Genomic DNA, 26,784 nt, shown 5'->3' on the forward strand with positions numbered 1-26,784 from the left:
GAGAAGGACTTCAGTCAAAACATGTATTTGTTCTGCAAACCCCCTCCTGTTCCAATTCTACTAACAAACCAGTTGTTCACAAGCGCCTTAAAAATTCAAATAAGTTTAAGATAGCAGTTGAGTGACATTAAAACTAGGAAATCTGAATATACAGCATCATGAAGAACCAACATCTCAAAGCATCATATTGTTTATTACATAAAAGCAATGTTAGTTTTTCATAGCACCCTGACTCTCTATAAGACAAAACATGAAGCCTAACCCAGATCTCTTCCATCCACTCACATAATTGATCCCGAATTCCCCACAAAGTGCTCATTTATACAGCTAGCGTGACATGGGGACCACCTTCCCACATTTGGGAGGTGAAAAGATTTTCAACATTTATGTTAAAGTCATGTATTTCCAAAGTGCTATCCACAGTTTTAAATCTCTGTGAGTGATTTCTTGCTTGGTTAGATGACTTATGTCATTTATTTATTGTTTTAAGTATGATGTTTGCAACTTGTCTAAAGTGGTAAGTTGTTATTCATTCTTTCATGGTAGGTCCCAGTTTTATCTTGTCAATGGGTGTTAAAATATGCCCACACAAAAGAATATGTCCCTGTTTTAAAATGCTTTGATAGTCATTGTGACCTATACCTTCCTGAAGTATGCTTAAAACTCCAAATTTTATTTTTCATGTAAAATGACCCATAAGGAATTCCCTAAACCTAAGTTTCATAGTATAATGAAGAAAAGAACAGGAAGAAAAAAAAGAGAAATGTTTTTATTAAAGAAGATAAGAGAAATTCTTCAATGATAAAGGAAAGAGAAGACATCTTCTTGAGACTTAGTTAAAACCTCTTATATTTAACCTCAAGTTTAAAGTCACTAAACCTGGAGCAAGCCCCGGTTGTCTGGAGCAACCAAAGTCCAGCTGATCCACATCCCCAGCCGCAGAAGAAGTGGATCAGCTTTCTTCGGTCCACAGCACTTGATACTGCCCGCCTGAAGAGGTGAGTCCATTTACCAGGAGAAGAACAATCTAGATTTTACACCAGAAACACTGCACCCCGTTTTCAATTCACATGCCCAGATTAATATATCCTGTGCTTTGTAATCTCCCTGAAATACTGTAACATTATAAATCTCTGCTCATTCTTCCTATTTGTGGGAGATACTAAAATAGCTACTAGGAGAAATACATCTATTTTCCAAGTACTACAAAGTGCTTTATATAACTGCCAACTATTCTGATTCCAAATGGTTGGCTATGAAATCTGGGGGTGGGCGGGTAGTCTTTTAAATTTATGATTAATAATGATTCTTATAAAAGCTCTACAAGTTAAAATTTCCAATTCACAACTTCTACATAATTAAAAAATATATTCTTTAAAATGAGAAAAATATATTATTTCTATACATAAGGAAAGACTGGCATCATCTCTAATCATGATCACCAAACTAATGTAATTACACCCTTGCATCCACCTCACAAGGAGAAAACAAATTAACTTAATCAGTCACAAAGTAGTAATCAGGCACTATTTCCATTATGATGATTTTTTTAAAAAAAAATTCACCTATTTCAATCTGATATCTTCTAATTACATAGTAAAGAATCTGTTTAAAAGACTAAATAAGCCAGGCACAGTGGTGCATGCTTGTAATCCCAGCAGCTCGGGAGGCTGAGGCAGGAGGATCACAAATTCAAAGCCAGCCTCAGCAAAAGCTAGGTGCTAAGCAACTCAGTGAGACCCTATCTCTAAATAAAATACAAAATAGGGCTGGGGATGTGGCTCAGTGGTTGGGTGCCCCTGAGTTCAATCCCCGGTAACACGCACTACCACCCCCCGACAAAAATAAACCAAATAAAATCAGCTTGGAAAATAGATACTTGCTGATATCTCTAGGGACAAAACCACCACAAGACTGTGCTAACAGAAATAAAGCAACAAGCAGGTGAAACTGGGTGGCCACAAACTCTTCTTATAGCCTACATTTTTCTTTCTATTACATTGTCTTACTTTTGAAGGGGAAAAAAGAAAGGAGAAGAAAGAGAGAGAGAGAGAGAGAGAGAGAGAGAGAGAGAGAGAGAGAAAGGAGAGAACCCAAAATCTGGGAAGAATTCCATCTGAGGAATAACGAGTTTTGTGTTTTCCAACACAGTAACATGAGGGGGAAGGAAAGGATCCTTGGTAAAGGTAGACTGGACCCATGGAAATCCATAGGATTTCCAGAATTTGCTGGGCAGCACGAGTTGTCCTTCCTTCCCCGCTCCTTCCTGAGGGCTGCCCTTCCTGGTGCCCAGGGCAGCAGGGACACTCCCAATGAATGCTCCCCCTACCAGAGCGGATGCCTTGCACTCTACCTGGATGCATTCGAGTAGAGTCTGGCTTAAGAGGAGGAAAGACAGGAAGGTCAACAAGCCAAGGAAACATGCTGACCTCCTGCCATCTCCAAGTTACCTCTGAAACTAAATTGCAACTGTTTTCATTCAAAAGTTTATTGCTTTAAGAAAATAACATGTTTTCCTATTACCGATTCTTTAAAGCTCTATGCTTTCTTAGATAAATGCTTTAGAACAAGCTGCCGTCTACTACTGTCATTCCTAAATTTACAATAACGAATGCAATGGGAGTGATTCTATCCTTCTATCCTTACAAACATAAGTGGCCGACTGTCCTTGGCAGATTCTTCTCTGTCCCTCTTATTCAAATCTTCTAAGTGACATAAAAACACATGCCGTAAAGCACGTAAAGCACGCCATTCTCTTTTAGTAGCTACTGAGAGTCCTCCAGTCTCCCGCTGAGGCCTCTGATTGTGAAATTCCACAGGGAGGGTCCAACCGTCTTGCCTCACCAGGTTTAGCAAGAACAATGCGTTCACTGCTCAGGGTCATGGCTTCGTTCTCCTACTCCAAGTCCTTGCTCTTAGTCACCATCTATGCCACCACAGCGTAGTCCTTGCTCTGCTCATTGCTCCCGTTTTCCTGAGGACTAGTGATCTTCACTTCTGGCCTCGGTGGCCTCTGAGGGTCCACATCAGCCTGGAGGAAAACAGATCAAAACAAAGGTGTTCAGCTCTTTCCTTTACAAAGGCAATAAAAGTTACAGGGGAAACCTAGTTACTCCGCGTCCCATGTAATCTCCTAAGTCCTCCACCAGAACCATGCCTCGCTCCCCTTGTGCCTCCGACGGTGGTCACCCAGCAGACACACCGTTCTATTTGCAGAGAAGGCTTTTCTGACATTGTAATCACCATTCCCTATGCTGCAGGCTTTATATTTCTGTTGTTGTTTCTTTTCTTTATTTCCCTTCGGTCTTTTCTTTCAAAAAAACATCTTTATATTTTTCTGTGGAGAGGGACCCAAGCCACGCAGCAGCCCCGCCCTGGAGTCCCGAGGCCCAGCCTCCTACTGAGGCTCTCCCGGGGACTCACCGGTGTGCCAGTGTGCCAGTGCTGTGCCAGGAGCCATGGAGCACAGGCAGGCAGAGCAGGATAGAGAACCCAACTGCAGGGCAGCTCCTCTCCCACGGTGTCAGTGATACTGCCCCCATGGGTCGTTTGATACTGCCCCATGGGTGGTTTGATTTCCTCCACGAGACTGAAACCAGGGGCGAGATTAGAACTCACTGGTTTGAAAAACCAAAACTCCAAAATGCTGGTTTTCAAACTATGCTGCATGGAATCCTGAAGGCCTCACAGCTCTGCCAGAGCCACCAGCAAGGACAAGAGTCAGTCCAGCTCCCCAAACCTCCAGGCCACAGTCTTACTCATCACCCTTTATAGGGAGAACCCCAAAAATCTCTCCAGAATGCAATGGGAGTGATTCTATCCTTCAAGCACACAGTACATGGTCATTAGCTGTAAGGACCATGTTTACACAGTCATCTTGGACTTATTCCTCCTAAGTGGAATTTTAAATCCTGAGACCAAATCTCCCGGCCCCCACCCCCGCCCCTAATAACCACCATTCTGCCCTCTGCCTAAGTTCAGCTTTGTTGGGCTCTGTGTATAAGTGAGACCATGGAGAATTTGTCAATCTGTGCCTGGCTTGTTTCACTTTACACAACGTCTTCCAGGTGTACCCATGTTATTGAAAACTGTAGCATTGTTTTAAGAAGTTATATTTATGGAAGATGGATGGACAGGCAGTCCATTCATTCATGTAAAAATCTATCTAGGTCACGCATTGAATTAAGCTAGACCACTGGGGGCAAAAAATGTGTCCTAGGATCTCATGACCTTGTCCCACACAGAACTGCACTTTGATTTCATGCGGTAAACTTTCATCAAAGGCTAACACCACAAAGAGTTCTATGAAACGGACCAATGCAGTTGCCAAGTAAATGACATTGAGCACTGTGTGGACCTATGTGTGGTGGTTATCCCACCAGAGGAAGGACGAAAAGAGAGGCGTGCTGAGAGTTCCGTTGCATGTTCAGAGTGCTTTGTATAGAGGTGCAGGGGGTTACAGGAGACTCTGCACCACTTATTAAAACCTGGCCACGGGCACACTTTGCACTCTGCCAATGTTCAATTCTCTTGTTTTGCTCTAGCTACACTCAAGCGAGTTGAGTGCTTGGCTCAATGCATCCACTTAAGGTGGAACAAACCAACCTGGCTAATGCTCCCAGAGAGAAAAGAAGTCACTGATAATAGCGATGATGCTCTTTGTATCATCCAGGTCTCACTGGCCTTGATATCCTTTTCTGGCTTCTTACTTGGTCCTATAGCTTGTTTCTAGTTTTATTTTTTTCCTCCCTTTTGTGATATGTGTCGTTAAAGGGCTCTGTAAATTTTTGCTACAATGAGAGGAGATGAATAGACGGACGGCTGTCAGAAAGGTGGACAGGAGAACTGTCAGATGGCAAAACTAACTTGTGAACTGATTCTAAATAAGTATAAATTAAAATTATTTAAACTCTATTAGGTCTTACTTACTCTGTCATAAGTGATTTCAGTGCCAGTCGTAAGTGTTTGGATAATTCTCCAGGTTGATGCATGTGTGTGCAGGTTCTCTCCCCCAACCCCATGCAAACACACAAGAAAGCAAAGCCATACCTCGTCTTGTCCACTGCCCGCCCCTGCTGGAGACTGTCTTTCCTCCTCCACTGCCGTCTGGAGCTCCTCATTAACCTGGTCCAGTTCCTCGCCATTTTCTTCATCCGTGCCTCCATTTACCCGAGCAGGACCGGTGTTCTCCTCACTGGGATCTGGGATCTCCTCCACTTGCTCAGGGACCTCCTCCACTTGCTCAGGGACATCGACAGCCCCCGCACCGGCCTCATCTTCCACTTGGCCATTCATTTCTGAAAAGTCTTCTTTCTGTTCTGCATCTTTGTTGGTTTTCTCCTCATCTTCTTCCTCATCGACCATCTCTGCTGGCCTCTGACGGAACAAAAGAAATAATGGGTAAAAGTAGGAAGTGTCACAGATTTTCCATAACAAGTCACAGTGAAGCAGTGATTACTCTACTACAGTCCAGTGAGACTTTCCTCACATGTGTGCCACACTTTCCAGGGCACGATGGGTTTGCACTGACCGAGTACCTACCTCACACCACCCTTTGAAGTGTTTTCTCATTTAATCAGCACAATGATCCTGTGAGATGGGCATCATTCCCACTTTACAGATGAGAAAACTAAGGCATGGATAGCCAAGCATCAAGCCCAAGGTCCCTCTGGAGAATCCAGAAGTTGAACTAAGCACGTGACTTCAGAACCAGTGCTGGAGATCCCCTCACAGACAGGAAACGAATACTTTTTCTAGCTGCCCAACATTGAACTGGTCATTTAATTCTCCAGCCTGCGTAAAATGAGAGCTTGGGACTGAATTAGCCCTGGCTTCCCTTCCACCTCTGAGAATTGATTCTTTCCTAAGTTACTAATTTCTATGGTACCATTAATACTCTCCTCATAAAAGTTGGCACAATGCTTTCTGTTGGAGAAGTGAAGAGGGAAGGAAATGAAGAACAGACTTACAGTTTAAAAATAAAATTCCACATAATACGAAAGAAACGGAAGTTGGAATCATGAATTCCTATCTTCTGTTAAAGTCTCAAATGTAGTGATATGATATCAAAGATGCCCTTAAATAATGAGGGAAAAACACTTGTTGCTAAGGTATCACGGCGTTGGTCACCATACGGATTGCATAAGATGGTGAGGCTGATTGTTCGAATTTCCATTCAGAGGCCATTCATTCAAACAGGGTGCAGCCACCCAGGGGGAAGCCCGTAGGAAGGTCAGAGTGGGAAGGGAGTGGATCTGCCAAACGGTGCTAAAAGAAACAGCCAAAGATTCATGACATTTAACTCACAATGTTTGAAATATAAGAAATGTCTTGGTTTTAGTGTATGAGACCTGAATGACTGAAGATGAGAAAACGTCTCCACTCTCCAAACAAGGAGCCGGCATTCTCCCAACTCCCCACCATATCCTCATCTCACCCTCACTCTAAAGAGAACAAGCTCCCAAGGCACCAAGGCACATAGAATTAGGATTCAGAGGGGCAGCGCTGTCACTGCTAAAACTGAACCAAGGAGGACACTTCACACATGAAAGGTGGCTGTTTCCACACACAAACGATGGGCGATCTAAAAAGGAACTTATAAAAACGATTCCATTTACAATAGCTTCAAAAAGAATCACCTTAACCAAGGATATGAAAACACTACAAAATACTGCTCAAAGATATTAAAGAAGGCAAACATATCCCATGTTCATGGATGGGAATACTTAATTTTGTTAAAACATCAATACTATTCAGTGATCTACGGATTTAGAGCAATCCTTGTCAAAATTCCAATGGCATATCTGCAGAAATGGAAAAACCCATTCTAAAATTCTGAAATATTAAGAAACCTTAAATAGCTAAAGCAATCTGGAAAAAATAAAAAGGGCCCAAACCTGGAGGAGTCACACTTCCTAATTTCAAAACTTTCCACAAAGCTATCATTATCAAAACCAGTGGTATAAACTGAATCAACGGAATAGAACAGAAGTCCTGAAATAAACTCTCACGTTCAGGTGAGGAAATCAACATCACTCAATGGAAAAAAAAAAAAAAAAACCTTTTCACAAATCATTCTGGGAAAACTGATATCCAGGTACAAAAGAGTGAAGTGGGGCCCTGCCAAGCGCCATATGCAAAAACTGACTCAAAATGATTAGAAGCCTAAGTGATAACCCTAAAACCAGGAAATTCTTAAAGGACAGTAGGGAGCCAAAGCTTCATGACCTTAGGTCCAGCAGCAATTTCCCAGAAATGACACCAAAGGCACAGGAAACAAAGGGGTGGACAAATTGAGCTTTTGAAGTTTGTGACATTTTTGCATCAAAAGACACCACTGACAGAATAAGATGGCAGCCCTCCAAATGTGCAGAGGACACAGACATTTCTCCAAAGGAGACATACAAATGGCCAATAAGTGGGTGAAAAGGTGCTCAACATCACTAATCATTAGGGGAATGCAAAGCAAAACCACAATCCAATACCAACTCACACCCATTAGGATGATTACTATATATATATACACACACAGACACACACACACACACAAACACACTCACCCATACATACACAAATACATACAGAGAGAGAGAGAGAGAATGACAAATGTGGGCAAGGGGTGGAGAAATGGAATCCCTGGAGCCCTGCAGTGGGGATGTACAGGGGACAGCCTCGGGGCAAACAGCACAGCAGTTCCTTAAAAGTCTAAGCATAGAATGACCACGTGGCCCAGCCATTCCACTTCTGGGTGGACGCACAGAAGAACTGAAAGCTGGGTCTAAAGAGACATTCTCACCCCCAAGTTCACAGCACCTTGATTCACAATAGCTAAAATGTGGAGTTGACCCAAGTGTGCAAGGAGACCGACAGCTAAGCAAGAGGTGGACGTCCACCAGTGGAATGTCATTCAGCTTTGGTCAGTAAGGGAATCCTGATACGTGCCAACAATCAGTGACACCACGCTAAGTGAAATAAGCCACTCACAAAAGACACATACTGAATGAATCCACTTTATGTGAGGTACTTGAGGGAGGTAAAATCATAGAGAGAAGGTGGCCTCCAGGGCCCCGGGGAAGGGCGAGTGGGGAAACCAAGGTCTCATGGACACAGTCCATCCGTGCAAGATGAAGAGTTCTGGGGACGTGTGGTGGTGACGGCTTCACAGAGTCATGAGCGTAGTTGATGTTTAGGTGCACTGTAGACTTGATGGCTAAGAGGGTAAGATCTACAGTATGTGTACTTTACCTCAGAGTAAGATCTAGAACAAAAATAAAGAAAGAGGGGAAGTCCTGAGCCAAAGATGACCTTCCTGCATCCCTGAGGGGGGTAGGAAAGAGCCTGCAGCAGGCAGCTGGGGCTTCCCCTGTGGAGACACTGAGGAAGAGGGGACTTCAGAGCTCAGGCAGAGTGAGGACCCAGCTCAGAGAAAACCCTGCAGGTGTCCCCCCACTAATGTGCCGCCAGAAGAGAAGACTAAAGGCCTAGGTTTCCTGGGCCCGAGACAGCGAGTCCCCAACCCAGACTCTGGGGACTTGGGGAAGATGGTCACTGTGGAAACTTTAAGAGATACGTGGGGGCTTTGGCGATGGAGCCTAGGGCACCCTTCTGTGTTAGTACTCCAGATGCCAGGCACTCAGAGACAATATGAGGTCAACAAGGAACTCAGGGCCCAGGCGCAGGACAGCAACAGTGGGAGTATGTGGCAGAGGGGCCTCCAGGTAGGGTGGCAGCCTGCGGCCAGGCCTCGCGCCTCTGTCACAGATGCTGCCACAGCCCATGGGCACTGTCGGCCGACAGGAACAAGGGGCCAGAAGTGGGGTGGCCAGAAGCCCATGGGAGGCACACCTCTATGCCCAGTGCACACCCCCCACTCACTCCTCACTCCACAGCCTCCCGAGGGCCTGAGCACATGTGACCTGTCCCCGCCACACAGCTGGGGGAAGCAGGACATCATAGCACTTCCACCAGCAGGACAGGGGCTGCGGCCGGGCCTGGCGCCCCAAGTCTGGCCCTGCCCTGGACAAGTAACCAGGTGTGGCTCCTTCCCAGTCATGGCTCCAGGGACCTTCCTGTGTCCTTCAGTGGCCAATGAGCATGGCAGCAGCCGTGCGCCACGCCTATCTTCCTGCTTAAAGATCAGGGACATGAAAGCAAAGCCTTTCTGGATTCCCACCAGGGACTCTGGTGTGCGGTAAGGAGGGACCACTGGGCCGATTCTGAGGCCAAGCGCCTGACGCAGTGCCCAGCAAGAGCCCAGAAACAGAAAGAGCAGGTTTCCTCTTACACTATGCGGGGCACGGGGTAACTGCGCGTCCGTCCCAGGAGTCATGTTCACACTTACCGTGTCTAAACCTGCTTTATTCACGGCAAATGAGTTTTCTATTTTAAAAAGAAGTTTACAGCATAACTTAACGAGAAATAATAGTAGGGGGGAAACCTGGAGACAGAGGAAGGGCAGGAGGGAAAATGGGGTACCATGAACCAAAGTCGATTTCCATGTGTGTTTGAATCTGTAAGGATGAACCCAAATGCTATGTATGACTATAAAGCTGTAATAAAAAAAAAAAAAAAACTACCATCCACTGTCATTGGGCAAGAATCTAGATACAGTCCTGGCCTCCTGAGAATATGAACACTGCTGCTGAAGCCTATTAAGGTGACAACACCTAAGTGGGAATCACTGGTTTCCTTTCTTGACATCGGGATTTACCCATCATAATTGCAACATGATAGTATGTTTTCTTTTCTTAATTTTTAGTTTTTTATTTCTCAGTCTTACCCCAATTCCCAAATAATGCGCCTCTCTCTCTCTCTCTCTCCTGCAAAGGGCAGGTATCGCTCTGTTCTGTGCTTAAAGAAGGCCTCCAGCCCCAGACTCGGGCTCTGTCTTCCTGCCATTATAAATTGCCACCTCACTAACAAGCAGCACGATGCTTTCATCCCGTTACTCTACGACCCCCCAGCACAGCCATTTCAGTAGCCATCCTAGGAAGCCACATCTCATTAGTTCAACGTTAAGAAATGCAAGATTATGGTGCTGAAATACCAATTTGATCAATTTAAACAAGATGGCAATATTAGTTAAAAGGCTTATAATCTTTTAAAATATCCTGAGTCTGGAATAAAATTTATTATTACTACGACACTACAATTCAGAGCAAAAAAAAAAAATGCTGCTATGACAGATCTGTAATGAATAAATGAAAAGCAATGTGCTTTTTGGTGTAATCTCCTTTGAAGCAGGCGTTAAATTATTAAAGATGTTTCCAGTGTATACATCAATCAAATCATCCCCAGAAGGAACACTGGGTTTTACACCCATGCACATGAACGCGCATGCACACACACACACAACCGACACCACGGTGAAGCCTGCAAAATAGGAAAAGAGACCTCCTTCCACATCTGGGTGGGTATCCATGGTGGGAAGAAGCAATTTTTCAAGAAAAAAAAGAAAAGCAAGAGCCACCTCCTCAAGCTCTTCCCTCTTCTTGCTGCTAAAGAGGGTGCCCCCCCCCAGGCCAGAACCGCCACCGGAGGACAAGAGACTGGCTCACATGAGCGGATCCTCCTCATTCCTGGCTGTGCTTTATCCCTTGCTTCAAGCTCTCTGGAACAGTCTTCACAACAAATCCACCACCCCAGGACTCTTCGGCTTGTTTCTGCATTGTGATCCACTCTCAGCAACACAAATGTGCCAGCCAGTCCCTTAAGTAACATGCACGCCTGGATGACACCTGGCTCCCTCTTCAGACCAGATGGCAGGTGGCAGTGGCCGGGGATGGGTGCAATCATGCCCCACATACAGGGAGCACCTTATGCTTCTCAAAGCACTTCACGTGTGCTTTCTCCATGATGGTCCCCAAGGCAGAGAAGGGCAAACTGAGCCAGAGGAACGTCAATCAACTCACCCAGGTTTACCAGCCAGTGGGTAGCAACGCCTTCCATCAGCATCATAGAAACGTAAGCAGATACAAGATCCCTCTGAGGGGCAGTGGCCCTTGGTAGTTCGGAAACCAGTCACCATAGTAACCGGCACCTGGACCAGGTCCGTCCCTCGTATGAGCAGAGGACTAAAGAGGCAAAGGACCCGGGCAGAGTGGGGCTCTGCGTCTCTGCCTCTGCTCTCTCCGCCTCTCGCTGCTCAAGTTTCTCACGTAGAGGACTTGACATGCGGCTCTGCTCCCTGCGTGTTGTCCCTTTCGTCTGTTAGGCAGCATCAGATCAGAGAGGGACCCCATTTCCTCACCGAATCATCTCCCTGCACCATGGTTCACTTCAGGCTCAGCCCCAGCACCTCAGGGTGGGCTGTCGTTAGCCGTGGGCTCTTTAGAGAGTGATCCAGCAAAGATGAGGTCATCAGATCCCACGTGACCCGTGTTCTCATAGGAATGCGTTTCTGCCCCTTGGCCACCATGCTGGTGGCACCATGCTGTGGCAGCCCTAGCAAACCATGCCCAGCCCCTACTGCCTCCCTCCCTGCCCACGCACACTCACACTCAGTGTCCTTAAGCATCAGGGAGGTTGGGCTCCTTTCATAGGAAGGAGGGCTGGCAGGACAAGGTGGCAGGGCAGATGCACCCTCCCAGGCAGTGGGGCGCAACCCAGGCCACCTGGAAATCCATGCTGTTCCTGGTATCTTTACCCAGGATGCTCCTTCTTCTCTTCCTTAGGGCCACTGGCTCTGGGAGACCCTCCTGGCTCCTGCAGGGGGTTGTCACTCCCTACTGATGCCCCAGTAATGCAGGTGCATTCTTCTGTAAGCTCTAATCACGGGGCAGTGTTCCCCACCTGTGTCTGACAGGAAAACAGTGCACATGCATTGCGATCGAGTCGATGCCCCCACAACATCTGGGGACATCAGCCAGGGCTCTTCGGTGGCCGCTGGAAGTCTCTCATTTCCTTACTGGGCTCTGCGTCCAGCATCACAGACCAGGGATAGCAGTTTCCTGAATAATAAACACCTTGTGCCTGCTGCAGGTCCAGGTGGGGGGACCGTGCCTTCAGGAAGCCTGAGGAGAGGCCGCGGTCCAGACTCCTCACGCACCCTCCAGTGGCCGGCGTTGAGCTCTGTGCACCTCACCTCATCGTCGAATTTAAACCAACCTCACGGGATTTATTTGGGGAAAATACTGCTAGTCTCCCAATTTGCAGAAAGGCAAGCTGCAGCACAGACGGGTAAACTGACCCCAATTTCCACAGCAGTGACAGAGGGACTTGAATGCCTCTTGACCACAAACTCTTAGTGACCATTTCCCAAGGTGCGGAGTGCGTTAGAGTTAGGAGCCATCCCAACGCAACAGTGTTACAATGACTTCCCGCCCAGTGACGGAAGCCAGTGTCCCGCTATCTCCAGGGCAGGTTCTGAGTCTCGAGGTCTGAGTCTCTGCACGCCCCACAGTTCCCGGAGATGTGGAGCTGCTGCTCCTGGAAGGGCACTGTCCCCAGAGGATCTAAACCACACAGAGCTCAGGGTGGTTCGGAATCAAATACACCACTTAAAATAGCATTTTTGATTAAAAGATTATAATTGTACTAATGCCTCAAAAAATGCAAAGGGTTGCATTTTTATCTTTAAAACGATCAGTCAATTGATTGAAAGCTGGGAGAAAATAGGACTGCTTTTGATGGAATGATTTGGGGCCAAAAGGACAGTTCTCTGAGATTTATTCCAGTATGAGCAGGCCACTGCTTATTAAAAGTTATGTTATAAAAAAGAAACAGCATTGCAAAAGCAGTAAATCAGAAAGGTATTTTTACCTGTGCTTAACGTCCTTTCTCTCTCAGTTACATCAAGTTTCAGTGAATTCTTGACTAAAATTTTAAGAAAACCAATGGGCTGGGGATGTGGCTCAAGCGGTAGCGCGCTCGCCTGGCATGCGCGCGGCCCGGGTTCGATCCTCAGCACCACATACAAACAAAGATGTTGTGTCTGCCGAGAACTAAAAAATAAATATTAAAATTCTCTCTCTCTCTCTCTCTCTCTCTCTTCCTCTCTCTTTAAAAAAAAAAAAAAGTTTTCAAGTAGAAATTGTTTCTCCAAAGAGCATAAAAACAATGAAATTTTAGAAATACCTCGTGCTTATGTGTAATTGTGTGATCCTACATTCTGTTTAAAGCATAATTCTTACTTTTCATTGGAGTCAAAGGGGCATTCTTACCAGAAGAATGAGAAGTTGTACTCCATTTATGTGTGATGTGTCAGAATGCATTCTACTGTCACATATTCTAATTAGAATAAATTTTAAAAATTAATAAAAACCAAAAGGGGTATTCATTAAGGTCTGTCTTACTACTCATTACACTGGTGTACATAGAACATAACGCTGATCACAGTTATCTGAACTAAGAGGGCACCAGCTTCTCTGGCTAGTGTACAGAGTGCATTAGATTAACAGACATATCACATGCATATGTACAATTATAGATTATATGTATCAGGTTTTTATAAGAAACTCTGGATGTTTACCTTTCAGAAAGCACGCCATGTATTATAATAGCTCTTAACATTTGTTCTTAGAAATGCCATACCAGATCTTCCCCACCAACACGACTCCAGCTTTCGTATTTTGAGTGCCTTTTGCCCAGGGTTTTCCTACGTGCATGTCTTGCTATTTAGTTTGCAACTGACATTCTGAGAAAATGGTTGATTTGTATGGAAAGACAGAAAAGGTCCAATAGTTATTATTGCCGGCTGCTTCCTGGTGGGGATGGCTCAGGGGAAACCGTAAACATTCGGGCTTTCCAGAGAGTATGCATGCCGTTACTAAGGTTAACTCAGGATCCCTGAGTGGTGAGGGGAAAGAAGATGGAATATGGAAATCATATGGAAATAAGCCACTGGATATTGAAAGCATCATTTACTCGGATGGTATTTCGACAGACAGATGAGGCCGCCCAGACGACTTAGACTTTAAACTCACATCACACCTCTGACATTAACAGCAGCACCAGAAGTCAGAAATGGAGAAAGACAGCTACCCAGAGCCTGCAGCTCATGTCCAGCCCACTCCGAAGGAAATGCTGATATTTCCTATATTCACATCCACATTTCTGGGGGAGGCATTTTCATGTTGAAGAGCTTTGCTATCTGGAAAAAAGCAGCATAAGCTACAATTTCCTGGTCATGATATCCCAGCCGGCCAGCCGGCCCTGCTCCCCTTCCTGCCTGCCAGTCCTTCCTCCTGAACTGTGCCACATCTGGAAATTGGAAACTGGAGCCGCTATAGATGAAAAGACGCCTTTAGATAGCCACTTCCCCGAGTGATGTTCGCCGTGTGTGAAACTGGGGGGGTCATATGTGGGTTTGTTGTAGGCTCAGGGGTAGAAGGTTGAGTGGGTTTTATGGCAGAGTTCAGGCCTAGATGCTGGGAGTACAGAAATTATCACACTTGTTTTCATTTCTGTTCCCATGGAAACTGAAATCATCTGCTGCCCAAGTTGAATGAGGTGTTCTGAAATAACGAGTTTCAGTTTTTCAGGAGAGTGAAGAGCTGCTTTTTGTCTTCGGCTTTCAGAGCCTTACTTTCACGGGCGGGGAAAAAAGGTTCAGGTGTGGTTTGAAGGCACAGAGGCTACAGAGAGGGGTCACACTCAGCAGCATGGTCCTTACATGAAGCAGAGTGGACCTCAGTTGGCCACCTGCTGGGAAGGAGCTGGCCAGGGCCCCGGAGCTCCACCAGGCCCTCGGACACCCATAGGAGCATATGCAATAAATTGAAAACTTACCTTTAGATGGCACAGGAGTGTTTAGACGTCATTAGGGAAAAATCCCCCGTTAAGCTTCCTCCCCATAGAAGCCAACGCTGACTTTCCTTCACTTAACAGAGAAATCCCCAAGGGCCACATTTGAATGTTAACACCATTTCTATCAATGAAACACAAGTCTACAAAAAGCCTCCCCGGCAACGTGCAGGGAAGTTGAGAACCCTGGTGGCGCCACCCAGCCCTTCGAGCTGTATGAGGCCAGCCCGGGTCACCACCAGGCTACGACTGGAAAACATAGCCTGGTCAATGCAGTGTTGGCACTTTCATCCTTCATGGCGGGCGGGGGGGGGGGATCAGCCCCCCACCAGGGACAATTCAGAGCCTGCAGCCTCCCCCTGCCTTCCCTGAGTTGTTCAGAGCAGCCAGACTGGCTCCAGGCCCCAGGTGCTGAGCTGGCCCTGCCATCGCCAGACCCCTTCCCTGTGGGACGGCAGTTTCCTCCTCTCCTTTCTCCAAAGGGCTTTGTTCTTCAACAGCAAAGTGCCGAGTTCAGGCCACATTCTCTTCCGGTTCTACACATTTTATAACTCTGCTTAGTAAAGACATGTCATTGCAGCAGATTTGGGGATGTGGTCAGGAAGCGCCTCCTTTGTCTTTCTGTGTGTTTTACTGTACATGGGAAGAATGATGTATGTAAGCTCCTCATCTCTCTTGTGTTTCCCAGAAGCCACAGGTAGCTGCAGGCAGCACCAGATGGAGCCAGTCAGGAGCCCTCACCAGGGCAATGGGCACAGACTTCAAAACCTCTGCTTCTGGTTGTAACCTCTGGGCTGCAGATTCCTGAAACCAGCATTACAGTCTATATGTGTAGACCCACAGTCACAAGCTAAAATGACCCCAGGGGCTGGGCAAATGGCATCAACCGACCACAGAGGACCAGGGTTAGAACCAGGACCGCTGCTGCCCAGGGAACTGGGAAAACACACGGCCAGGGCCAGCCACAGAGGTCCTCAGGGGGAAGCTGGGCACAGTCAGCTTGCTGTCTCTGTGCAGATTCCATGAAGACAGCTGATCGATTAGCATAAGAGTCATTTCCAGTTAAATGCTGAATATTGAACAAATGGGTTTTTTCTCTTAGCGCCGGCCACCAACCCCCCCCGAACCATGATAGCCCTCTAAAGTATCAAAAGCAATTTTAAAAGGGGTGAACACAGACAACCAGAAAGGAAATGAAAGCCATGAAATCTAGAAAACAATAAAGCCATGGATATGGGGCCAGTGACAGCAGGTCTGAAGCAACTAAAATGTGAACCTGCGGAAAGGGAAGCCAAGACACAAGCCCCCCAGGCTGCTTGTGATAAAACCAAGAAGAAATCCTTTGACCCAATGGCAGGCCCCACCCTGCTCCCCATAGTCAGGTGCCAGGATGCTGAGCTCCAGGCTCATGAGCCCTGCCTATGCACAAAGAGTTTCCTTAATGCCTCAGTCTGAGATCTGAACAGACAGCCAAGGAAGTCTCTAGCAGGCAGAGATCAAAACAGAGACAGAAACAAAGATAATGCAACAAAAGTAAGCTTAAAATAATAGAGCATAGGTCTTTGGAAAGATAAAGGGTGATATCACATCCATAAAACAAGAATAGAATGTAATAAAAAAGAGCACTTAGAGAGAATATAAAAGAGCTCTTAGAAATTAAAAATAGAATGACCAGGAAAAAAACAAATAGGTAGAAACTGGGGATGTAACTCAGTGGTAGAATGCATGCAAGGCCCTGGCTTTGATTTCTGGCACCACAAAATAAATAGATTGATAGGCAGAAAATTTGAAGCTTTTGTTTACAAAATTATAATGCACCAATGAAAAATAAATAAAAAAAGCAATGAGGCAATGTTCTATGAATTAATAATAAAATCTGCTACTATGAAATGAAATACTTTAAGTTGATAAAAAGAAAATTACAAAACATACATAAGGTCTTCTACCATTTTTGAGTAAAAATACATATATTTGTATATTTTTAAAAACTGACAAAGTAGACCCACAGAGATGGGAAGTGGAGAGATCATTAGAGGGTCAGCTAAGGTCCTGTGAACAAATACTAACGTTCCAAAAAGAGAACAGGGAAAGGAGAGAGGAAAATTAACAAAGAAATAACTCAATAATTTCTCCCAGAACTAAAAACAAATACTCAATCCACTCAGTACCTGGTAAGCAAAAAGACCTGCCCCAAGGAACGTAACTGGGACTTTTCTGAACAGTGGGACAAAGAAAAGAGTCCAGAGATGGGAAAAGGGCTCAGTATTAAAGTTCACAAGAGAGAAATGACATAGAACTTCCCAACTGCCCTTCTGAACAGGAAGTAAAATTGAAAAATGCTTTCCGAATGCTCAGAAAAACGGCATGGAACTTAGAATTTTATACCTAGCCAGAGTCATAGTCAAGTTTGAGTAGAGAAGCCAAGGACATTGGCAAACATGAAAAGTCTCACAAAAACAAAACAAAACAAAACAAAAATGCTTGTCCCAAAGCTTTTCTCTGGAGGCAACACAAGGGGGGGCGGGGAGGAGGAGGAGGAGGAGGAGGAGGAGGAGGAGGAGGAGGAGGAGGAAGAGGAGGAGGAGGAGGAGGAGGAGACAAAACACAAGAAAGAGGAAGACATGGAATCCCAAAAACAGGGATCCCTCCACTCTGGCGGAGCAAGGAAATGCCCAAGATAGTGAGGCAGGAAAAGACCAGGGCAGCTCCGAAAGGTAGACCTGGAGAAGAACTAGCCAGCCGTGGCACACGAGTCCTTCACCACTGGCACGACCAGTGTATGGAGAGGGGTCAGCAGACCTGACCGAGTGCAGAGGGCTTGGCTACAGACACAGGGAAGAACAGCAAAGGAAAAAGACAGAGTCGATGACTGTCCTAGGGGAGGGGAAAGGAATGAACTTAACAAGCGCATGGAACGTTCAGCTAAGAACACCCCCAGGGGTGGCCATGAGAACGGCAGGGGATGAACTGGACACCACTGTCCTATGCTCACATGTGAACTGCACACCATGTACAACCGCAAGAATGGGATCCGAATTAGATAAGTTTACTCCATGTACGTATAATATGTGGAAATACACTCGACTGTCGGTATATCTAAAAAGAAAAACTTTAAAAATTAAAAAAAAGAACACCTACAAAGTGAGAGTAATGTGCGGATTAAAGATTAGGTTAACCAAAAACTATTGTACAATTAGAGTGGAAAGGGGGAAGCTATGCATGTGGGCTTATTTTTTACTGGGGGTGGGAGCAGTGAGATATCTCAATAACCGTCTTATAATCTCATTAGATAGAAAGTTAATGAATATTGTCTAAATTTGAAAAACAAAATCAAGAGATGTATTGTCTCAAATTCGAGATGCCATGAATTAATATGATCTCCATTATTTTATATACATCTAAAAATAAGACGTTCAATGCCAATTGAAGAGGAACATCACATCTCTCGTAAGACTTAAGGATCTCATAGGCATTAAAATCGGCAAGCGGGTATATGGTTTAGAAATACAGCAGTGTAATCCACAAGAAATAACTAAAGTAGTTCCAACCCTTCACCCACAGGGACAGGAATTGAGCTGATGAAGGGACAGGAATTGAGCTGATGAAGGCAGGGCCATGATAATAAATAAATAATAAATAATTATTATTATTTATCATAATTCCTGTTGAACTGGTTGACATTTAAAAATATTATGTGTACAAATTTGATTCAAAAGTTTAAAATAAATAAATAAATAATGGTACAACCTCCAATTAAAAAACAAACTTTCTTTGCTCCAATGTTCATGAGGCTGACTTAAATGCTATTTAATAAAACTATTTAGCATAAAAGATTTTGCAACTCTCATTATTTTACCACTCAAAATCAACTACCTACTGATAAAGAAAGCTATAAAACGATCCAAAACCACTCTAAAGGAAGCATCCCCATCTTCTGCCCTCTTCCTCTAAATGGAACAAAATACAAAATACAGTTGTTTATTCAATTATTTTATAGATATTCATCTGCCCGTGTTTCGGAGACAGCGGACTCTGACCTGATCCATACTTACGAGGGGCAGTTTACTTAGCTAAAGTGAAGAGCTGGCTATTTCTTGCCTCCTTATCTTGGAAAGGCATCATTTTATCATGGAGCATAGAGATACACGTCACCTGTACCAGGTATCTGCTAATCGTACATTAGCTCCCCTGCTGACCGCAGACCCAAGATTTATTTAGAATATGTATGCAAAAGGGGTGAGCTTATTAGACCTAAATTCTTATCAGATCTAAATTCTCCCCAAAGAAAAGGTACTTTTCCGCCTCCCCAATTACAATACATAAAATCTCCCCCACTGGTTTGGAAGCAGTGCTAAGTCCATGGCCATTATTAACTTTGACTAATAAAAAAATATGGACCCAGGGCTGGGGCTGGGGCTCAGTGGCAGAGCACTTGCCTGGCATGTGTGAGGCACTGGGTTTGATTCTTAACACCGCATACAAAAAAATAAATAAAATAAAGGCATGCTGTCCATCTACAACTACCCAAAAAAAAAAAAAAAAAAAAACAGCAACAGCCAGAATTTCAGTGTTGGCTCCCAAGTCCCCATTTTCCATTAGGCAAGGAGAGGGGCCTAGGTGATTGGCAGTAGTTTGCATTTCAGAAACAGGACTCCACGTTTGGGGAATCTAAATCTTTTTCTTTTAATAATTTTATTATGGAAAAATATACATAGAATTTGCCCTGCTCCTAGGTGCACAATTCAGTGGCATGAAATGAATAGTAACCCTGCCTTTGTTCTACCATAAACAAATGCAGCTTTGGCCCCAAAGCAGGTATAACAGCTTGGATACGAGGTGGCCCCTAAAAGCCCCAGGTGGCATGGCAGGAATGTCGAAAACTGGAATGATTAGACCTTGAGAGCTGTGAGCTGACCAGTGGATTCGTCCATCTGGTGGACTGATAATCTGAATGGACTAACTGGGTGCTGACCATAGGCAGCTGGCAGCCTGGAGGACGCGGGCTCTGGGTGTGCCTTGGCCGTTACGGATGGTCCTCCTTCTCCCTCCTCTTTCTGCTCCCTGCCGTTGGCAAGATGAGCAGCTTCCCTCTGCTGGGCCCTTCCACCAGATGCTCGTCCTCACTTGGGCCAGAGGAGCCGGCCAAGCATGGACTGAACCTTTGAAACCACAAGCTCAAAATCAACTTCTCTTCTTCTAAGTTGCTCTGGTCAGGTATTTTGGTGACTGTGACGCAAAGCTGACTGACACAGTAGTACTTCTCCAACTCAGCACTATTGAGACTTTGGGCTGGATGGTTTTTCACCGTGAGGACTGTTGAGTGCATTACAAGGTGGACAGCGGCATCTCTGACCACTGTCCACTAGTGCTACCCACCTCCCCAGATGTGACCACCAAACATGTCCTCAGAAAAAGCCCAACATTCCCCTGGACACAAAATCGCCTCTGGATGACAACAATTATTCCAGGAGATGTCACCGTCCGTCCTTCAAGGCCATCACACAGCACAAGCACCCTGACAAAGACGGTCGAGAACAAAGACAGACAGTGTCTGCCCACAGAGGCCCCAGGAGAATGGCCTCCCAGCAGAGCCTCGCAGCTCCTGGCACGCAACCTCCTAATCAGGAACACAGAGGTTACTCGGTCTGTGGTACATGACTTTTACAGCACACACACACACACACACACACACACTTCTCTATGACTCTTTCTTAAACTTATAAGGTGGACCATTTAGATAACTGGAAACCAGTCCAAAGAAGCTAACTCGCTCACAGGCTGAGGGGATGTGTGTGCGGAATCATTTACAGCTGAGCCAGGCGGTAGGCAGTGACTGCACGTCCATCTTTATGGAGGAATTTCCCCCTTCCCTGGATTAACACCAGGCTTTCTTCTTGTTGTTGTTGGCTCTATTTAACGCTCCCCTGCAGACCGCCCCTCTACGGGGAAGTCAGAGCTGCACTCAGTCCCCACTTGCTCTACCTACTGGTACCACCTGCACAAGTTGGCTCACCTACATGAGCTCACTGTTTTCCACATACACATGTAAAATGGGACTCGTGTCACCAAGATCACATGAGATAACGCCTAGTCCTTTACATGGCGATCAGTAGGTACTTAAAAAAATGGTAGCCATTGTTAAATGCAGATCCCCGTGGGGCCACATCCTCAGCATTCTTCTTTCTTACTATGATGGAGCTAAAGGGCTTGGTGCTAATTTCTCCAGTTCTCATTTAGTTTTTCACAATATTATAACATATTGAGCAAAGGCCACCAGACCAGACAGACTGGCTCGCGTGCCCGATCCCATAAGCACCTCATGCCTACCCGAGCCTGAAGACCAAGGAAGCCCAAGAAGGAAGTAACTGGTCACTTTCACCTGGCTTTATTTCTTTGAGTCAACATCAGTCTGTTGTTATTGCTCAACTTTTACCAACCTTGCACATTTGCATTTTAACAAGCGAGCACTCACATACCAAATAAAAAGCCAAGCTCTGCAGACACACACCCAGGGCTGTTCAAGTATGACTGGGGATCAAGCCTCCCTCTCAACTCGCCTTCTTTATAATCAGCAAACTCTTCAGTAAACAAATGCCTCTCCCTGGTTTTGCAAGTTGTTTAATAAGTGATTAACAGAGAGATTTCTCTTTTACTAATATTGCTGATTTCTTCCTGCTGTTCTGACTCTGGAATATAAATTAGTCTGGGTTTGAACAGCTCCTAGAGCTGTATGTACATGATGATTACCCTTCTTTGTCTTAAAATATAATATTTAATTATAACTTCACAGATGACTTAAAATTCTGCTTCCCCTCAGGGGAAAAAAATACCCATAACTAGGATTTATGAAAAATTATTAGTTATAGTAAATCCTAGAAAATAAATTGGATTTTTAAAATCTGTGATTTTTAGCACATTAGGCTTTTTATCAGGAAGGCAACGCTGGCAGAAAATGCCAGTGAAATATTCAAGTAGCGATCCCGGGTCTCCTGGCTGAGACAGGCGCGAGGCGGCGGCGGTGGTGGAATTCGCTGGATTTTGAAATTTGCTTTTAGAAAAGGAAATGTCACATAATAGGCAGAGGACAAGTGGCAATTCTTGGTGACTTCTCCCCATTCCCCTGAGTCGGACTGTCTTCTCCCCCTCCTCACCTACACACCTGCCTTCCACCAAGAGCTGTGAGAAAGCCGGAGGAGTGGCCTTCAGGACTGGACTCACTCATTTCTGGCATCCTTTAGCCACACTTAACACCACTTAGTCCCTGCATGAGCACACACATGTAGTACGTACACACACACACACTCTCTCTCTCTCTCTCTCTCTCTCTCTCTTTCTCTCTCTCTGGAAAGTACACTGCTCCACGGGCCTGAGAAAATCAATACACGGCTAGCAAATATTTGAGCTGCATTTATATAAGCAATTCCTTTACGAAAAACAAATTCCAACCAGCATAATTTCAAGGACCCTGAAGAGAACATCATGGCATTTTAGTAAAAAAAAAAAAAAATGCTTTTCTAAGTGAAGGAGGACTTTTTCCTAGATTCGAAACCCCAACCCAGGGCTCCTGCATACACTGAACGTCCTCCTTCAGATCTCATACCTAACTACGATCCCATCTCCTATCAATGCTGTTTATCAAACACAGACCATTTTCCACTTTAAAGATCACTAGTCCCCGAGGCTATTCTCTGGAACACTGGAGAGCTGAAGGTGTTCTGTTTTGTGGGTAAGGTCCTTCCACCACCTGGCACCTGGCAGGTTTGACTGTGGTAGGCACAGGGACCGTGGTCGCAGACAACACAGGGTTTGAAAGACACCCGGGGCTCGGTGGCAGGGACGCGTGTTCAAGGGCGTGGAGAATACCTGATCCACTGGGATCTCGACCCGAGTGTCTTCATCTTCTTGGACTTCTGCTGCCCCCCGCATTTCAGACCTCTCTTCTCCAGCTTTGAAAATGCCTTCATCTAGTATTTGAGACAAACACAGTGACGATCAAAATCCAATGGTGACATCGTGTGGTTGAATGCTAAAATTGCAGCAACATCCCCAATGGGTTTTTTTTTTTTTTTTCTAGTAGTATCTGAGCTCCCTTTTTAGTGGCAGGATTTGGGCAGCCCCTCCCCCTCCCCCCGCTCTCCTCTACATTTCCACTGGGGAAGGTTCCGAGCTCTGCAGAAACTCCTGCTCGCCCCTAGCTACTGACTTGGTAATGCACCCCTCCACAGGGGCCACTAACTCGGCTCTCGTCCTCCCCTCTTAGCCACTGACCAGCGACAGGGTCTGGTGCTTTACAAGGCTACTTTTTCCAAGGGAAATGCTATACATTCAATATAACACATTGGAATAATTCCCTCTCACCCCCAAAAAATCAATATCATTGACTTCACCGATTTCCACAAGATTCTCGAAACCTGTGACTTTAAATCCCTAAGAATAAAATGGGGCCTGAACCTCTAAGTCTGTAGGTGAAGCTCCTTCAGCTCACTCTCCTCGGGAAGGCAATCATGGCTGTTTTCCATATTTGAAGTCGTTTTCATGTCTCCCCCAGCCTCCTCCTCTCCAGCCCGAGTAATCAAAGCGTCCCGGGCCCATTTGTCATTCTGTCTGTCTACTGGCCCCGAGACAGCTGAACGCCCCCCACAGCGGTTCTCCCTCGTTCTCCCTGCCCGATGTTGAAGGCTCTCCAGGGACAGCAATCTTGCCTCCTTCCCTGGCAATCTGTTACAGTGCTTGATTACCCCTACCGTCTGGAAAACATGTTTTTGTCTTTTTTCTTACAGTCCCCTCTCTTTCCGTGATGGAGGCGTGTTCGCCGGACCCACGATTATTCAACGTGTGGATAATACTGCACATGGCCAAAGTTCTGAGGTCGCCCTGGATTAAATGTGGAGTATGTTCTTGCATGTGCTGAGGAGCAATGCTCTGTGAGGCACGCTGAGCCCAGGCACAGCCTGCGGGGTGAGGGAGGCAGATGGTTCCCCCAGGGTGCTCCCGGTCCAACCAGGAGAGAGATGCAGCCTGCATGAGGTGTGCAGGGACAGTGCTGCCACACTGAGGGGCCGCTCAGAGTCTGGGGGGGGTGAGAAGATGCAGCCACAGGGGAGGGAGGGGGGAGGAGGCCCGCCCAGCCCCTCAGAAGACATCAATCATATCAGATGCCGGGCTCAGGAGACCCCAGCTAGGACCATGGACATGACTATTTGGGTGACACTTCTGTGTCCCAATGCTGCACCTGCCTACAAAGACCACACAGAGAACCCTGCAGGCCCCGCAGGCACCGGGAGGATGTATCCTTACTACTCATGGTCCGTGAAATGTGTAACTGTATCCAAGCAGAGCCAGGAAAGGTCTGCAGATGTGGTTTTTAGAATAGGCTTTCCAAGAGAAAAGAAGAATACAATCGATAATCACAAAATAAAATTGAAAGGGCACTGGGATGGAAAATGGCAGCCAAGAGGACATAAGCAGCAGAGACGCACGCACGCACGCACGCACGCATGGCAAAGCTCGGCTCCGTCACAGGAGGCCGGCAGAACATTCGCCTTGGGCCAGGGAAGGTTTGGCTCCCCAGGCACCGAGATGTTGGAGCCACCTCCTCAGCAGTGCACAGCAAGAAATGAAGGTCAAGAAGGAATTCCGAGGACTAAGCAGAGACCAAACCCAGAAGAGCAGCCGGCAAGCTACCATGTGGCGGGAGGAGCCCACTCGGGTTTTAATTTTCACCAGGAAGGCTGTGCGAAATTACAGGTGGGGCAGTACTGATTGTTATAGAAAACATTTTAGAAAACAGAAATAAGCACCGTTCTGATCTCATGATAACTGTCACTAATGTTTGACAACTCTCTCTCTCTCACACACATGCACAGAAAGAAAACCAGATCTTATTGCATGTATGTCTTTTTTTACTTTAAAGTCAAATTGTATTTCCCATGCCATTAAATACTACTTGGAAACAATAAAATATGGTGATACCATATCACAATCAATAAAAAATACTGAATAATGAAAATGGAATTTTGTTGATGCATAAGTTAAGTTTATGCAATTGGCTGATTGGTGGATATGTATTAAAACCTTCTAAATACTGTCCACTCGAGAAGCGTGGCAGGGCTGCTGCTCTTCAAGGGCTTAGATCTGGTGGGGAGACACAGACATGGGCCGTTTCTCACTCAGCACCCAGTTTGGACCCCTTTCCTGTCTTCCAAGGTGTGTGCTCAATAATCCTTCATCCCAACATGAGACAAAACACAGATTGCCTGGTTTAATCTCCTACTGGCACATGGATTCCCCTCCTGCCTGATGTCCTCTGTACCCTCACCTCCTCCCACACTCTGCCTAGTGTTTAACTTCCCCTCCCCAAAATAGCCCCTGAGCACGCTGCCTTCCCAGCTCTGATACGACTAACTCACGTAACTTCTCAGCCTCTTCCTCAACGCTCCTCTGCCTCGTGCCAAAGGGGACCTCCCCACACGACGCCACGTCTTACCCCAGGATGCACCGTCCCACATCCCGGCCTGAAGGCCAGGACTCTCCAGCTCCATGGGCACCCCCCAACCACAGCTCACCACCACCCTCATCAGCCCAAGTGAGAACAAAGGTGCACAGGGTCCGGAACCACTGGCCCCTTCATGCCCCCGGCCTGTGCCTTCACCACCTGCTCCCTGCATCTGCCCTGTCCTGGGGCAGCTGCCTGTCGGAGTCCTGCTCACTGCTTAAGATCCATGTCCTGTTTAAGATCCATGTCCACAAAGATCACCTCCATCTGACCCCGAAGCCCCCAGCCAAAGAAGACCAGAGCTCTCTCCTGTGCTCAAGTCTCCATCTCACAGATGGGTCCACGCTTAGTTTTATCAGTTTCTGTCCCTGACCCCCACCCCCGCCCCCCGTTGGACCTACTTCCATCTCTGTGAGTCCTGCCCCAGCACACCATCAGCCTCACCCCAGGTCCTGAGAAATGTGGGGTAAACTGAACTCACAGCATTATATAAGCCTTGCCTGGGAGGATCATTTATAACACAGTGTGGATGTCTATAGACTTCACCCGTGGCAAGATCAGTGGGCCAAGGCGAAGGCTCAGAAGTAAATCAGGAAATTAAAATCATTTGACACAAAAGATTTGCTAAGAAAGCCAAACTTGGAAGGCAAAGAATTTGAATGCTATAATAAGAATACGTTTCCTTTCTGTCAACGCCACAGGGAAACATAACTGAAGACACGCTCCATGGAGGACGTCAAAGAAGAAATATTGAAAATTCAAAACACCTGCGTGCAAGGAGAGGCTCCGGGAGAAATCTGCAAAACTGCTACATTTTTCTTTTTATAAAGGGTGATATCATTCAAACTTTTCAAGACCTTACCACTGTCCCTTCATTACTACCACTAGTTTCAATGTGCACAGTAATTTGGCAACTTAAATCAAGATAGCAATGATGACGTGTAAGTATTATGTGGTCACTGTCACAGCAGCCTTAGGCATCCTAGTCCCAACTCGTGAAGGGAGGTGCCACCTGCAGCAGAGGCGTTGAGCCTCCCAGTGTATGCACGGTAGTTGCAGTGTCCCTCAGGAAATTCACAAAAACAGCCACCCAGCCCCCTCCAAACCAACAGCAGCAGGCTACTGACCCTCATTGTCACAGACCCTTTTCTAGGTCACCTTTTAATAAGCATTAGCGTAACTTTTAACTGATCATGAAATTATGTTTCAACGTTAGCAGTCTTGCTTCCTCTAAAATTATTTGCACCTAGTAAAAAGCAAAGGCAGAAGGCCTTACGTCATATGAAAGTGAACTCTCCCTCCGAGGTAGGAATTTGGGTCCTCGGTGAGGACCACCCGGCGCCTGGCTGTCAGGAACCTCTGACTCTGGCCCTCACTCCCACACTTTCCACCCAGCACTCCACAGGGAATGCACAAGCTGAAATTACCAGTGGCCGTTAACGACAATGCTCTTCAAGTTCCCACTCACTTGCTCTCTCAGCAGCTTTTAAAACAGGTAGTATACTTCCCCCTCCTCCCCTCTCCAGTTCACCAGCATCACCAGCAGC

At 46.0% G+C, this 26,784-nt stretch overlaps 1 protein-coding gene across 1 annotated transcript in view; it reads right to left on the reverse strand.

Annotated features, from left to right (window-relative positions):
• Positions 1 to 2,015: 2,015 nt before the first annotated feature.
• Positions 2,016 to 26,784, reverse strand: part of Dcdc2 (doublecortin domain containing 2) — a 127,177-nt gene continuing 102,408 nt past the window's right edge. The window contains exons 9-11 of the mRNA XM_015494068.2: positions 22,606 to 22,706; positions 5,050 to 5,376; positions 2,016 to 3,031 (exon numbers count right to left, since the gene is read on the reverse strand). Coding sequence (XP_015349554.1) covers positions 2,927 to 3,031; positions 5,050 to 5,376; positions 22,606 to 22,706 — 533 coding nt within the window. The 3' untranslated portion in view covers positions 2,016 to 2,926. The remainder of the gene's footprint in view (positions 3,032 to 5,049; positions 5,377 to 22,605; positions 22,707 to 26,784) is intronic.

The sequence above is a fragment of the Marmota marmota genome, unplaced genomic scaffold, assembly GCF_001458135.2.
Source record: "Marmota marmota marmota unplaced genomic scaffold, marMar, whole genome shotgun sequence".
Lineage (NCBI taxonomy): Eukaryota > Metazoa > Chordata > Mammalia > Rodentia > Sciuridae > Marmota > Marmota marmota.